The sequence below is a fragment of the Canis lupus genome, chromosome 17 (genome assembly GCF_048164855.1).
Source record: "Canis lupus baileyi chromosome 17, mCanLup2.hap1, whole genome shotgun sequence".
Lineage (NCBI taxonomy): Eukaryota > Metazoa > Chordata > Mammalia > Carnivora > Canidae > Canis > Canis lupus.
This window is the reverse complement of record NC_132854.1, coordinates 10,262,525-10,278,971: the sequence shown is the minus strand read 5'-3', so window position 1 is coordinate 10,278,971 and position 16,447 is coordinate 10,262,525. Positions and strand designations below refer to the sequence as shown.

Sequence of the window (16,447 nt, the reverse complement as noted above, 5' to 3'; positions counted from 1 at the left end):
TTGGCCAAGGCAGTCACGATAATGCACAGATGTCAAAAGCTCTAACCTTGAAATTTGCAAATGTGGTGTCAGCCTCCTGGAATAAAATCCCAGAGACAGTAGCAGAGCAATCTTGGAACCAAATGGGGGTGGTGACCAGGTATGGACCACAGTGATTTAGAATTGCTTAGCAAGATTTTGGAAGCTGGAACCAAAATTTGGCTAGCTATACAAATATGCTAATAACTTAGCACCAAAGAGGTTTGATTTCTTTGATAGATTGTTTTCAGCAGAATCACATAGTCAACACTTAATGATACAGAGGATGATGTAGTATAAAAAATACAGTCATACAATTCTAAGTTGAATAGTGAATGGTTGGATTTTGCAAAGGAGTTTTAGGAATATCTCAACCAATTTATTTCACTTGTGTTTTCTCTTTTATTTATAGAATACAGAGATATGATAAAAATAAATGCACTTCTAAATAAGCCTAAAAGATCTCTTTCAATAAGTATAAAATAAAACAGCTAACTGATAAGAACACATGTCACAGTTTAGTTGGCCACATTTTATCTTTCTGTATGGTACATGAAATGATGATGGATCTTGAATGGATAGCGTGGGAAGTGACAGACACATCATAGGTTCTCAATGAAAGTAAATGGACTTGAGCTTTCAATTATTTGTTACTTCGCCAATCCTAAAGAATTTAGGTATTTAAGCCATTGCAATAAAGCTTTGGAATAACTAACACAATAAAAATGAAAATACACTAGTTAAATCATCAAATTAAGGTTTTATTGCTTCACTTTATAGTTTTATCATCAAATGAAAGAAGTCTAGGCTACCCTTCTAACCACAGCTATAGCCAATCAACTGTAAGTAGACTTAGGAAGAAAGTTAATTAAAAATACCATAATTATGAAACAATGAACTCAATTTTCTATTTGTGTTCAATATCCTTTCCATACACCAGGAACTATTAAAGACATTTAGGTTTTCAGTTGTTGAATATGAAGCTTCATTTGGTTCTATAATGCCAAAGCAATTGATGTAGGGGGAGAATTAACTAAGGAACCTAGTTGTTTGACCATTGCAGCCAGAATTTGAAAGGCCAGTGTAATTTATAGTGTTGCTGTACACAAGGGGAAAGCAGAAGGTGGGAGGAGAAGTAGTCATCCACTGAGTTACTCAGACAAGATAATGAGCTGCTCACTCTTGAAAAACTGGCTTATCATTCCAGTTCTTACTCAGCTACTTGTTTTTTCTTCTTTTTAGTTATTGGCCTCATTTACCCCTCTCCCTTTCCCTAAAGCAATTTAATTGGTATTTACAGTAATTTATCTGTGTTGATTACCAGGCCTGTATCAATTGAAATGGTTAAGACTGAAATTCGTCATTATTTATGCAAAGAAAAGGTTTTGCTGACAATTTTCTTCACCATAGGAAAATGCTTATATGTTGTTTGGTCAAACAAATTATATCAAAGTTCACAAAATGTTTTTTAGACCTATCCTTTCAGATTATAAGTTGCATATTATTGTGGGAAAAAGTTCAGCTCTTATACAGGATCTTATACTGCTGTTATTATTCTCTCAGTACTTATCACTGCCTCAGATAACATACTCAAGGCACGACACCTGGCTCAGGAACAAGCTCACAACCTGCCAAGCATCTCTCTCTCTCTCTCTCTCTTTTTAAATTGGAGTTCAATTTGCCAACATATATCACATCACCCAGTGCTCATCCTGTCAAGTGCCCCCCTCAGTGCCCGTCACCCAGTCACCCCAACCCCCTGCCCACCTCCCCTTCCACTACACCTTGTTCATTTCCCAGAGTTAGGAGTCTCTCATGTTCTGTCTCCCTCTCTGATATTTTCACTCATTTTCTCTCCTTTCCCTTTTATTCACTTTCACTATTTTTACCTAGGTAATCTCGTAGGTAGTGCCCCTTTAGTCTGTTTATTTTTTCCTGATTGATGTAGAATGGGTCCTACTTACATTGGAATGATAGTGAAGATAATGGAAGCACTAATGTGGATAACAGTTTTAAAAGACGGTACCCTCAGGTATACACTGCATGAAACCCCGGAGTATTGCTACAGCGAGGAAGAAACCAAGAGGTTAATGCTACTGAGCAGCTTTGTAAACCAGCCCACAAAGTGGAAAGGGCCCTGGCACAGAGTTCAAGTAAAACTACACATAAATGAAATATTTTTAACTTCTGGAGACTTCGCTATATAAACCAGCTCTATACAAAAACCCATTATCAGAAAACTAGGTACTAGTTTCTATTATTTCCATCTCTGAGGTATGTATAATTGTAAGCAAATATATATATAAATATAATATATAAATATTCATATAAAATATGTGTTATTTAAATATTATTTATATTTTATATAATATGATATTATATAAATATGATATTTATATAATAATATATATTTGCTTACATATATATGTATATACATCTATATTCCTATTCCTCTTTATTCCTGGAAGGTTCTGGACAAATATATAAAGAAAATATAGTCACAGAAATTTACAATTGGAGAGAACCAACACTTCCCTTAATCATGCCACTTTGGAAACCGAAATTCATCAGGCTAAGGAAGCCAGCCAAGATCAGACAGCTACTTGATGAAAACACCAGCATCAGAAACCCTTCACTGAACAAATAGTCCAGTGTTCTCTTGACTTGTCCACCCCTGATCATATGCCCCCAGTTGTTATTAATTGATTAACAGCTGAGCATGACTTTAAGAACTGAGAGTCTATTCGTAGGGATTAAATAATATTGAAGTGAGAAATTTCTTTCCCCCTAAAGTCAATGAAAACAACCTCTAGATTTTTCTTTTCCTAAAATTTCCCTTTAGCATCAATTAGAACTGCAAAAATACTCAGAAGCTGTAAGATCATTTCTTATCCCAAGGGCTCCTGATATTTCCAGGTGTTTTTACTACGTGGGAGGAAAAAAAATGCCTTCTGGTTCTGCACTAATGTCTGGAAAAGATGTTAACTAAACACCTTTTCATTCCACAGCTCTGGCCCAGCTGAAAAGTTCTTTTTCTTGGAAATTTAAACTTATTTTTATTGCTGCCCGGGAATATTTAGCCTTCTTAAGCTTTGGTGTACCTTTTACCATTTGAAAACCTGGAAGCCTCCTTTTGACTAAAAATATTACCCAAGTGGGTTTTGAGTGAAAATGAGGTTATTTTTTACTTCACACTTGACTCTAAGTGATTCAACAATTAGCTTGCATACATACAGTAGGAGCTGTTCTTTATCTGACTCTAGATTACTGTTCTTGATTATTTTCATGACATATAATTTTCTTTCTGATATTTATAGTTCACTTGCCTAAACTCATCTCTTCACAACGTACTGATTCTTTCTTTCCATTAAACCCAAAATTCTCTCTTTTAGTTCAAATTGTTGAATTTAATCAAGATGTATCAAACTTCTGTAAATCATTCATTGGTTCATTCGATCGTTCTCTAAGCAAATATTTGTTGAGATTCTACTCTGCAGAGTACAGGAGTTATAGCAAAGGACGAGAGAGCAAAGATCCTTGTTCTCATGGAGTTTGCATTTAAATGGGAAGTGGTACTTGCCATCAGGGAAATACAAATCAAAACTACAATGAGATACAACCTCACACCTGTGAAAATGGCTAAAATTAACATGACAGGAAACAACAAATGTTGAAGAGGATGTGGAGAAAGGGGAAGCCTCTTGCATTTTTGGTGGGAATGCAAATTGATACAGCTACTCTGGAAAACAGTGTGGAAGGTCCTCAAGAAGTTAAAAATAAAGCTGCCCTATTTTTAGAGATGGGGCAACTGGGTGACGGGCACTAAGGAGGGCACTTGATAGGATGAGCACTGGGTGTTAGACTATATGTTGGCAAACTGAATTTAAATAAAAATTTTAAAAAATAAATGGAGAGTGGTAGATTATACACAGTGGGTAAATAAATGGGAAAACATAATGTTAGGCCCTGGTAAAAGCCGCCAAGAAAATAAAAGATGCTTGGTCAGGAGAGCAGTTTTAGACAGGAGGGAAGGAGGGAAGAAGGGAGGAAGGATTGTAGGAAGAAAAGGAAGGAAAGGAGGTAGGGAATAATACATACATATATACATATGTGCATATTTCTAAAAATTTTTCTCATTCAGCCTAGCATCTCACATACCTTACCTTACTGCCTTCAGTTTTTGAGTGTCTCTGCCTTGTTGACATGAAGCACAATGATGGAGCTCTACAATACCCATACGAGGGCTGTAAGGATGTCAATACTGTTACAAGTGGGGATTAGGAGACTGTCTTGTGTCTGAGTGATCAGCCTTAGTGAAGGCTGTTCCTGAAGCCTAGGGCAATTCCCAGTGGGAGGTGCAGCTGTGAGCTATCAGCTGTGGATACTGCCATCAGCCAGGGGATGTGTGTACGGGCGCTAGAGCGGGCATTTGGGTTGAGCATTCACTATAGAGATAGTCAGAATCCAAACGTAGAGTGTTTTGTGTAAAATTATAGAGTACTTAAGTTTTATGCTAATACCCAATGAAGAGCTATCAAAACATTCTTCAATAAGAAAAAAAAATATTTTTCAATAAGAAAAGGAGATGATAAAATTTGTATATTAGAAGGATGTCCTAGGGAGTTGGCTAAGAGTAGACAGGAAAGATGAGACTTGATATATCCAGGCCAGCTGGGAAGCTATGGCATTGGTGCTTAAGAGAAAAACAAAAAGACAGTAAAGATGTTGAAGTGGGAGGTTGGATTACTAAGAGGAGGAATCCACATGAACTGTAGAGAGGAATCAAAGATAACAGAATTATGGCTGTCAGAATTAGGCAAAGAAATGATATAATTACTAAACCTAAGAATATAAGAAAAGAAGCTGGTGTTATTTGGATTCATGTTATATCTACATGATGTCAAGAGCTCAGAAATGTCATTTGACAACTGATCCAGAAGCCACTATATCCTCTGCATCATTGTTGGCTCGTAGATCTAGTATTCATGTTTTGCATCTTTTAATATGTTCCTACCTCACATAGATTCAGGTGTTGGCAGAAAAGGTAGTGAAAACCCAAGTTTTCAGGGGTAAACTAAGATTAGTAACACAATTGATGGGATCTTATATATCATTCTTGTGAACGAAATAAAGACATGGACTGATGGTAGACAACTCTGTAACCTGGTAAGAAGATGGACTGCCTGTTCAATATATAATAATTAGGGGACTGCTATTGTCTTGAAGAATGGTCTTGCTTATGTTTGACGGTCCTCTGGCTACTTTTTTTCAACTACCTTATTAATTCTGTGGTTGAAGATGGAGGAAGTGTTCTCATCATGTTTACTTTTAAAAGGATGAAAGAAATATGAAAACAGTATCCATAATGATTTTGGATAAAATCTGATTAAAAGTGGGACACCTGGGTGGCTCAGCGGTTGAGCGTCTGCCTTTGGCTCATGGCGTGATCCCAGAGTCCTGGGATAGAGTCCCACATCGGGCTCCCTGCATGGAGCCTGCTTCTCCCTCTGCCTGTGTCTCTGCCTCTCTCTCTCTCTCTCTCTCTGTCTGTCTCTCATGAATAAATAAATAAATAAATAAATAAATAAATAAAATCTTAAAAACAAAATCTGGTTAAAAGAGCTGAGCCCAGGTAAAACTTAACAAAGTAAATATCAACTTGTATTTGGGAGGAATATACTTGTACAAGCACATGATTGGAATAATGAGACAGTCAAGAAGCTAATCTTCAGCTTATTAGTAGAAACATATGAAGGAAAAATGCTGAAAGCACCAACATGTTCCTATTGGAAGAGGCCTCGGTGAAGACGTGGCAGCCGGGAGACCCACGAGCTAACTGCAGGCAATCAGAGGCTTATCACCCCCTCTCCTGTCCTTGGAATGTACGTTCTGCTCACTCTTCCCACAGTGGGAATCATTTCTGAGGACACAGCCTTGAGAGAGCCATGTGTTGTTGAGACCATCTGGATGGTGTACGTGACTGAACCCAGCTAAGGCCTCCATATCAACACTTAAGTTTCTGGCAGGCATGTGTGGAGATCTGTGTGTCTTGCAGCTGCCCAAGGCAGGCCTTGTAAGTAAGTTCTTCTGCTTATTACACCTGCTGCCTACCAATCTGGAGTGGCCTGCCTGTTTCTCAGGCTCTACTTGCCCTCTATGTTTGGGGGCCTTTTATGAAACAAAAGTTGCCCACACATCAGACCACACCTCCGCTATGGTTTCACTTGTGCATGTCACAATTTACATCTGCACCAGATACTGCAAAAAACCCCAAGAAATCAGGGTTTTGAAGGCTTGAAGTTGTACTTCTTGAAGAAGAGGTGATGGAAATGAGAATGTTTATCCCGAGAAGTGTAGAATTATTGGGGGGTGTATGTAGATAGGTAGTGGGACTGGGAAATACACACATTATATCTTAAAATATTTTAAGCAAGCCTCGTGGCCAGCATGTTATTTTATGACCATTAGGAGTGGATTTGAAGCCAAGGGGTGAGAATGTCAGAACTGTTCTCAAAGAGAAACGTGCTCCCTTTAATTTTTGTAGTCTTCTGAATCTACCTAATCATTCATCAGGTATGTTGTACATTGTAAAAAAAATAATTAATTTTGGACCAATACAACCTTTGATAAAAAAAGTCCCTTGAACCCTGAGATTCTATGATTTTGTGACCCGAGGACTCAAAACTAAGATGTTTTCAATTCCTAGGAACTTGATTCCAGATGCCGGGAGTCCTCCCTCCCAACATCCAATCCAAACCACTGCCTTTTCCCTGGCGCTGCCCCGAGGTCTGCAAGGTCAGTGAGAACCTCAGGGCTTTCCAGGCAGAAACTGGGCTCTGCATCCACCCTCATTAGGATGCACGTCCTTGAGGTTTCTGCACACGGGGAGAGAGGAAAAGTAGGCACTTCTAAGGCATTTAGTACTTTGGCAGAAAAAAAATAAAATAGAAGTTTGCTAAAAGGAGAAAATTTGAAGCTATTCTTTTTATTTTGATAGAGTTTCTGTGTATCCGAGACTTTCTACTGAGTCACCAAGCCAGCCATGATAGTACTATTTCAACTTATTGGGAGTATTATTTTTGAGTCACAGTAATATAATGATTTGAACATTTAAATGCTTTCTGTTACCTAGGACGTCCGATCTTTACTTCACAGCTGCACACTCATAATGATGAGATTCCAAGTTGCACACCACACTGTATGAAAATATCACAGGGTAAAAAAAAAAATTGTTCTAGTTCATGGAAGAAACGTTCAAACATCAGGTCCCTATTTCACAGCGATTCCTTTTTTCCCCTCAGAAAATACGCAAAAAGTAAGTAAGATATGACTCATTTGTTACAAGTCCCATGTTTTCACTGCAAATTCCTTGTCAGGCTTTGGAATTCATGCTTCCCTTCTACTCTTCCCATATTCTCTGAGTCACCAAGGTTTTTAGATGTTGGCAGAAGAGTGTGTTCCTATGTCTTCACAGGGTTCCACGTGGCTGGGAAAGGATAAATACCGGAAGTTAAACTAGGAGTGAGTGTAAGTATCACCCTTAGATCTGGGCATCTGTGGCCCCCGCTCCAGGCTCTGTGCTTTGCAAGGCTTCTTCTCAAATCATGATGTGCAAGTGGATTTCTTAGGATATTGTTAAAGGCACCCTGTGACTCAGTAGGTCTGGGGTTGGGCCTGAGAACTTGCATTTCTTTCTTTCTTTCTTTCTTTCTTTCTTTCTTTCTTTCTTTCTTTCTTTCTTTCTTTCTCTTTTTTAAGATTTTATTTATTCATGAGAAACACACATAGAGAGAGACAGAGACATAGGCAGAGGGAAAAGCAGGCTCCTTGCAGGGATCCTGAATCAGGACTTGATCCCAGGACCCTGGGATCATGACCTGAGCTGAAGGCAGATGTTCAGCCACTGAGCCACCCAGGTATCCCCAGAACTTGCATTTCTAACAAGTTTGCAGGTGCTGCACGTGCTGGTGCTGCTGGTTCACAGATTATACTTTGAGAATAGCTGGTTTAGTGACTCCTTCTGTCTACCTTCCAGAAACCCTCCCCCCACCCCCAGGATGAGTAGTTCATGTGACCCAGGGAACTTGCCGACCCAGAGACTATGTCACTCCCTCTCAACCACACTCCAAGTATCTGGGACTCCAGAATTCTGTCTAGACTACTTTCTGGCCAGTGCACACCCTTCTCCAGTCTGTCTTCCTGATGGCAATTCCCTCAACACCATGTCCATGAAGGCTTAAGAGTTGACAAAGGGTCAACTGTACGGGCTCAGCTGTGCGGGCTAGGATGTGGCCCACATCCCCCTTGGTATAAATGGAGATTGAAGAAGCAGGAGAAAAGGAGGGGGCTCTATACAGAGGACCTTTTTGTACCTTCTTGCCTCTCAAGGCAAAAGCTGGGGTTAGTCTTATGTCTGTTTGTGTAAGTAGCAGGAAGAAATAACATCCTGTTACAGCTTATCCAGATGTTAAAACCACAGAACTGCAGCCTGGATGGTTCTAGCTGGTGAGGAACTATTGCATCTAAGGTGCTTAGAGGAAAGAAAAAATGTTTTCTATCCTTTCATGCTACCCTCCCCCTCCAGGTGATCACTTAGTGTATGGGGCTTTGAGGTCCCACAGACTTCAGCAGAAACCCCACTCTAACTTCTTGCACAAATTGGAGCAAGGCAGTCACTTTTGAGCAAGAGGTCATTCCACCCCTTCCCTAGATCCACCCAGACTACTTGTCTTCATCCCCCATTTGTAGCTCAAACGTCATCACCTTGACTGGATCAGGTACCTCCAGCTACTCTGGAAGTAACTGCATTCCTCTTTCTTGGCATTTTGTCCTTGTGTGTGTGTGTGTGTGTGTGTGTGTGTGTGTGTGTTTTAAAGATTTTATTTATTCATGAGAGATACACAGAGAGAGGCAGAGACATAGGCAGAGGGAGGAGCAGGCTCTCCATGGCGAGGCTGATGCGGAACTCAATCCCAGGACCCTGGGATCACGACCTGAGCCAAAGGCAGATGCTCAACCACTGAGCCACAGAGGCGGCCCTTATATTTGTGTTTTTGATTGATGTCCTCTAGCCCACTGGATTCTAAGAGCAGGGATCATGTCTCTTTAATTCTCTAGTTGTGTCCTCTCTTATCTTGGCACACAGCCTGGTACCTGACAGATGCAAAACCCGTGTTTGCCAAATGAGTAAATGAATGTGTAGTTATTGTTAATATTAGAGATAAAATATACCAGATGACTGGCACATAGTAGGTGCTTAATCAATGACAGCGATGATTTTTCAGTGTAGTCAACACTATAATCAGATGTTTTACTTTGTTTCTCCATATTTTGTTCACGGGAGGGAGAATGGGGTGAATCTGGGACTCCTACATTTGAACTATCCAAGACAAGAGGAAAACGTGGTGTGATATACCACTGGCCCAAACAACCAGAAGCATGACATACTTTTCAAAGGCTTAAGAAATGAATGATTCATCATTTAAAACAAAAAGTTCAAGAAAAAGTTGTACTTGTCGATTGCGTTGGCCCCACACAACTCATACCCCAAATTGTGCACCTTCCTGAAAAGCCTCTGGGGAAAGTAATTCCCCGCCCAAGTGTCCTCGCTGACGTCACCATCCGCCGGCCCTTTCGTATCTAGGGAATTACTTTATCTGTCTCTTTGATATCAACTATCCCAAATATTCCCTTGTCAAATATTTCTGGGGCTTGCATTGCAGAAAGAAACGATTTTCCCAAATCTGTGAACAGGACATTTTTTTTTTTTAATGTCAAAATAAACCATCTGCTTGTACAACTGTTTCTAATTACTTCCCTGCCTAGACTCTGCACTTGAGGGGTTTGGTACCAGCACCCCGCCCAAGCAGTGCCTCTGCCCAAATCCTCGCAGGCAGCTCCTCAAGGCACTCCCGGCTCCGGAGAGAGGCCGGACCCGCCCGCTCTGGTGTCCGTGGGTCGGTCTGGGTCTGCAGGCGGTCTGCTGGTGGCACCGCTCCCTGCCACCCCCCCAGGCCCCCACCGGGAGCCCCACCCAACAGGAGCGCAGCTCGACTGCAGGGCCCCAGGAGCTCAGCATGCGTCCCGCAGGCTTCAGGAACTTCTTGCTGCTGGTGTCCTCTGTTCTCATTGTGGGGCTGTCAGCTGTTCCTCAGAGCTTCTCACCATCCCTGAGGTAAGTTTGGTTTGTTATTTTTGAGAAGGATCTGCCCTGCTTTGCGTGGCAGGGCTCAAGTTTGCAGGATGGCTGCCCTAAGCCAAGAGCACTTAGGAAGTTGGACGCGGGATAAACTGTTTTCAACCTGTTCCTGTTCCTTTCCTTATATCTGCACTGTGTGTTGCTTCGTGTCTGTCCTTTTACTTTTCCTCCGGAAAAAGACAGTGAATAAATAAAAACATGTCATTTCCCCGTATTTTAATCCACCCCAAGAGGAGCTTCTGCCCTGAGGCTAAGGTAGTGCTATGTGTACCTGTGTGTGTGCTCATAGCCTAACAGACTCATTTCACAGGGTCTGTATTACATTAATGGGTTGCATTTTGAAAGAGACTTTGAGACACACAATCATAGCTAAACTTTTAAAAAATATAGTTTATAAGCACTGCTTGATGCAACTTTTAAAAATAATATGCCCCAGACTATGGTCCTCCATATTCATCTCTTCTTTTTCTTTTCTTTTTTTTTTTTTCTTCTTCTTTTTCTTAAAACGGCTGCCCCTGGCCATCAGATAGCAATGGGACTCTTTAAAGAGCACCGAAACGTCAGCCAAATGTCATCCTTTGCATCTATTTGCATTTAATCTAAATGTGCGCATAAGATTCAGCGGCGAGCCACCAAGAGGCTGGGCAGGATCACCTCTGTACACCTGGGAGGCGGTCCTACGCCTGGGCGTGCAGGTGTATGACCCCTCCGACACTTTGGTCTGAGTCAGGGTCATTTCCCTTGCGGTGGCCAACGGGGCCGGGCGGGGCGGGGGGGGGGGGTGCGCGGTGGCAGAGAGATGTGGAACCGCAGGCTCCCTTCCGACTAGGCAGTTGCATGTCGCCGTGGGGGTGGGCACCAGGTGCAGGCGGGGACTCCGAGCAAATGCCGTAGAGTCTGCCCTTGACCGTGGCCCTGCTGTGGTTTGTCGCCCCCGCAGGAGTGGGACTGGCGCCCCGTGCAGGCTGTCCCGCGCCGAGTCTGAGCGCCGCTGCCGGGCGCCCGGGCAGCCTCCGGGGAGCGCTCTGTGCCACGGCCGCGGCCGGTGCGACTGCGGAGTCTGCATCTGTCACGTGAGCGAGCCCGGCGTGTACTTCGGGCCCCTGTGTGAGTGCCACGAGTGGGTGTGTGAGACCTACGACGGGAGCACCTGCGCAGGTAAGGGGCAGCGGGCGCACGCGGGCGCATCCCTCCCGGGGCCGCCCCGCCCCCCGCCGGGGCTCCCGGGGCCCTGGAATCACCTGTTGCAATACTTGCCTCCGCCCCAGGCCCACGCGGGGAGCGGAAGCCACGCTGGTACGTTTCACCCACTTAAATTCTGACCCTCCTTATTGTGGACGGAACCTCCCGGCTTCCCCCCAAACGGACTCCATCCGGTGGGCTCTTCTGCCCCAGTCACGAATTTCAAGCATCTTTTTTGCAGAACGTAAGCCTGTATTTTCTTTTCTTTTTTTCTTTTTCTTTTTTCTTTTTTTGCCAAGGAAACGCAGGAGAATATCATTTTCCTAAATGTCCCCAAAAGGGGCCCAGGTCGTGTCTTTGAATTCTGATTTCCCTTCTTATTCTAGAGTTCACAGGTAGAAGAAGCGCGTGTCCGGAAACTGTGACAAGGACAACATAAGCCAAGCGATTGCTTTTGCATTGGTTGTAGCTGCCCTGAAGTTTTCAGCTGCAGTGAAACTTGGTATTTTTTTTGTGTGTGTGTGAGGGTGGAGTAAAAAGAAACTCGTTTCTCTTGGACATTTTTAAGGAGTGATTCAGGTTGTGATACTGGAATAGGTCAAGATATTTCTTGGGAGAGAATACCCTTCTTCTAAACCAGTTTCACCAGAACATGCCATTTACTTAAGGCCAGAATTTCTGTTAGGTCGCTGTGAATGAATGGTGCAGGCCCTCCCTTAGTAAAAGGACAACACAATGCATTCCAACCAGGGTTTGGCAGATTTGTAGGGGGAAAAATAATCACAACTTCCTTTACCCACAATGTAGTTAAGAGGAGTCCAACACTAACAGAGATGAAGAACAGGTTTGTAGCAAAATGGTTTTTTCTTGGCACCTGGGCCCGAAAATGCATAGTGAGAGGAGAGTACTTAATATGCACACTGCTTGGCCTTGGAAAAGTAGCCGTGTCAGTAATTTGGAGGGGCACAGGTGCTTCTCTGTGGTTTGTTTACCCTGTAAAGACTGTAGCTCACCCCTAATGCCACAGCTTGTTATTTTAAAGTTGTCAGTCTCATGACAAGGTGCAGTATTATTAAGGGCAGCCCTTTGGAATGAAAGCTAAGTATTGTCTAATATTTCATTCCAGACTTGACTGTTACCTGGCTTCTTTGGCTTGTACTGCCTCTGGCAAGGTCTCTTCAATATCATGAGTTCTGAACACATTTTTTTCAGGACATTTTTGAATTGTTCTTTCACTGGAAAAAGTAAGAAGTATGACACAGTCTTCAACTGGTGAAACCAGTTATGGGTGCCATCAGATAAAACTTGCCTGTTGAAGAAGTTTATCTGGTTCCTTTCTGTAAAAGCGATGCAGAGGGAATGCTATGGCCTATGGTGGTCTTGTTTATCTCCAGTGGAAAGTGATTTGCTGTTTACCCCTAACATCTTAGTCACTGCATTCTTTCCTCTTGATACAAATGTAGCACTAAGTCATGCATGGTTTTGTCTGCATATGGATACAATCCCATAGAAGGCAAAATGCTTCTTTTTACTCCAAGGCTGAATGAAATAACTGTGTGCATTTCCCATTCTCATCTTTGTGAATGATGCCAATCGGGGCCTGCACTACTGGGCCTGGTGCAGGATCTGCCCCTGCAAATGCTCTGATGGCCTTTGCCAGGCCAGTGACACCTTTATACACAGCACTGTTGTCTGGCTACCTTGCCAGCTTGCCTGCTTGTACATTTTGAATGTAGCTTCTCAGTTCCTCTTCAAAAAGTTTGTATATTGTAGCTAAGGTAGAAACATAGCAAGTTGTCTTTGATGTTTTTATGTGCACCTGGGCCTTTACCTCTATGGTGCTTTCTAGAAATAGAGTAGCTCTCAGAAGCCTCCCCATCTTTTTGAAGAACACAGAATCCTGCTCTGATAGTGTATCAGAGAGTGGTTAATACTCTGGACTCGGGGGGGGGGGGGGGGAATCTCAAGGAGTCAAATCCCAGCCCCACCGCTTAACAGCTGTGTTAACTTGGGCAATTAAACTTTCTGAGTCTTGATTTCTTCATCTGTAAAATAAGAATAACAAAATACCTATCTTATAGGATTGGTATGTTTTTTTTTTTAACACATGTAAAACATTTAGTGTTTCACAAAGTGCTCAATACATATAAATATGTGTATAAGCATATAACATTATAGTGATGCACAAAGGTGAGCTAGTATGTATGGATGAATAAATAGATAGCCTGGCTTTGTATTTGTTGGACATTTGATACAGTGAGAGCAATTTAGTTTTCTTAATGTAGCCTGGGCCTGCTATTGATCCAAAGCTCAAAAGGTCGAGCAAGGATAACTGTTTTGGCCCAGCCTTAGAGCAGCTGTATTAGATACACCATGCCCTTTTAAAGTTAAGTCCATTGGGATTCTTACACTGTGAATCATAAGAAAGATACTTATTTTAGTCTGAGGCTGTTTGAAAGTGATTACATATATATTAATGTATAACTAATGTATAATCCAGTGTCCACTTGTTCATGGCACACGAATCTTCTTCCTTGAACTTCTGTAAAGTAAAGGTCTGGCCCAGAAACTATTCCTGTGTGTGTGTGTGGGGGGGGGTATCAAATGAGAAGTCAACTAATTTGGGTGGAATATTTCTTCGAGAAAAGTGTTTGGTTACATAAAACAAACTTTCAGCTAATATTTCAAGAGGTCCCTGAATCCACCCCCTGAACAGATATGCTTACACTTAAATTAAATGTTGTCTTTTTAAAATCTTTTCTAATCACTTTTGAAATATATCACTTAGAAGAGTTTTAGTTTTAGTAACCAGGAAGAGCTAATTGAATTAAATTGAACAAATATTTATGAGGTGTTGTATATTTACTAGACCCTGTGCTGTTGAAGGGGACATAAAGATGAGGAAATGAGAATTTCCCCTTGAGTAGGGAGATGAAAATACCAAATGCCTGTAATGCAATGCAGAATATAATTTCTACAACTTTTCATTGTATGATATCAGTGTAAGATTCGTTTATAGTTTGAGTTGGCTAGACAAAACAGTATGGATGATCTAAGACTATGAGAGTTTTATCGAGGCAGAGATTAAATATTGTGGTTAAAATTCTTGAGAAAGAGGTAGCTTTTGCCATACATCTTTATGCATTGGGAGGTTTTTGGTCCAAATGGGGGACTGTTGGAATTCTGAGGGAAGAAAAAAATCCAAGCAGTGGTTTAGAGGCAGAAAGGCATGTGGGACAAGTGAAGTATTCTAGGTTTGGCTTGGCTGGATCTTAGGGCTGTGGGGAAAGTAGTAGAAGGTATTTTGAGTTACAGTTGGACATACTGTTGAGAGCTCTGAACCTGAATGGGAATTTTATGCTTATAGGGGCCATGGTGAGATTTGAATGTGAGAGCCATGGTTAGTACTCTGAGTCATGAAAAGTACCAGGGTAGGGTGCTGGACAGCATGGCAGGTTGAAGTAGACATCTGATGGGGAGGAGCTCAGTTTAAATGCTATTTAAATGGTAGTCCAGGAGATAGAGAATAAGATGGAACTATGATGAATTTTAAACATTGTTGAAGGTACAACCAACATGCTTTAGTACACGGATGAATAAGATGTTAAATCAGTGCCTGGGTGTATGATAGAACTGATGGAATCAGAGTCAGGAGAAAGAACCAGGTAACTCCTAATCAATGGCTAAAAACCTTTACTAAAGAAAAAATGCTTATTTTTAATCTGAAATTGCTGTAAAATGAAGAACTATGGCTAGCAGAATGAGTCCAGACTCGACTGGCAGTGGATCTAGATGGATCACGTCTGAACTGTCAACTTGGGTTCAGTTGTTTGAATCCTTAACCTTGAGCCAGTCATGATTTCTTTGAAACTTAGATTCTTTTTTTTGGACCATCTTTATGGATATAAAGAACCTTGCATCCTGCATTGTATTATTCAGAATAATTTTTATGTTTATGTATAAATATATTTAATATCCATATAATTATGCATTTATACATTTATTCAGACTATGTATAAAACATTCTTATAAACATTAATTTATGTACATAAACACACATAATATAAAAATAATTAAAATACATGGAAATACCCCTTATATATCAATATTAATTTTTTTCTTGCAGATATTTCTGACTCTTATACTGCTAAATAAATGGTAGGAGAATTGTATGTAATTCTTCATGAGAACTGGACTTACTGGGGATGCCTGGGTGGCTCAGCGGTTGAGTGCCCAACCCAGGGTGTGATCCTGGAATCCCAGGATTGAGTCTCATATCAGGCTCCCTGCATGGAGCCTGCTTCTCTCTCTCTCTCTCATTCTCTCTCTCTCTCTCTCTCTCTCACTCTCTCTCTCTCTCTGTTTCTCATGAATAAATAAATAAAATTTTCTTATTTTTTAAAGAGAACTGGACTTTCTTGTTCTTTATAGTCTATCTTAGGACTGATTTGCTTTTCCTCACAGTTGCATTTTTCTTAGATAGTTGGGTAATTCCCTCCTAGCCTATTTTGTGGAATCGCTCTTTGGTTTTGCCTTAGTTATTTTCCATTTTTCACCCTCTCTTCCTTCCTTCAAACCATATTCTATTTTACTTGCCCACTCTTTTAACTCTGTCCAGCTACCCTGGGTACTGGGGTACTGCTACATCCTTGCTTCTTCTTTATATTCCCTCTGCGCCCCTGCGCGGGACACTGGGCACGTAAGAGCATTGTCTGTTTTTTAACATCCCATCCAATCAATGATTGTGTTGAACAGACAGACTCCAGTTTCCACATGTGTTTTCATCATGGTCTTAAAGTGTCCATAATTTTGGAGAATACACTCAAGGGTTACCCACCACTAGCTCACCTGCATGCAGGCCTCTTTTCTTTGTGAATTCTGTACTTGTAGGTTGATCCATTTTGGATAAATGCATCCTGTCTTACCTCAAGTGACACAACAATTATAGATTTTCTTTTAAAAAAATTATTTATTTACTTATTCATGAGAGACACAGAGAGAAAAGCAGAGACATAGGCAAAGAGAGAAGCAGGCTCCCTGCGGAGAGCC

At 41.4% G+C, this 16,447-nt stretch overlaps 1 protein-coding gene across 1 annotated transcript in view; it reads left to right on the top strand.

The window, feature by feature from the left end:
* Positions 1 to 9,723: 9,723 nt before the first annotated feature.
* Positions 9,724 to 16,447, top strand: part of ITGBL1 (integrin subunit beta like 1) — a 212,207-nt gene continuing 205,483 nt past the window's right edge. The window contains exons 1-2 of the mRNA XM_072782451.1: positions 9,724 to 10,192; positions 11,157 to 11,374. Coding sequence (XP_072638552.1) covers positions 10,095 to 10,192; positions 11,157 to 11,374 — 316 coding nt within the window. The 5' untranslated portion in view covers positions 9,724 to 10,094. The remainder of the gene's footprint in view (positions 10,193 to 11,156; positions 11,375 to 16,447) is intronic.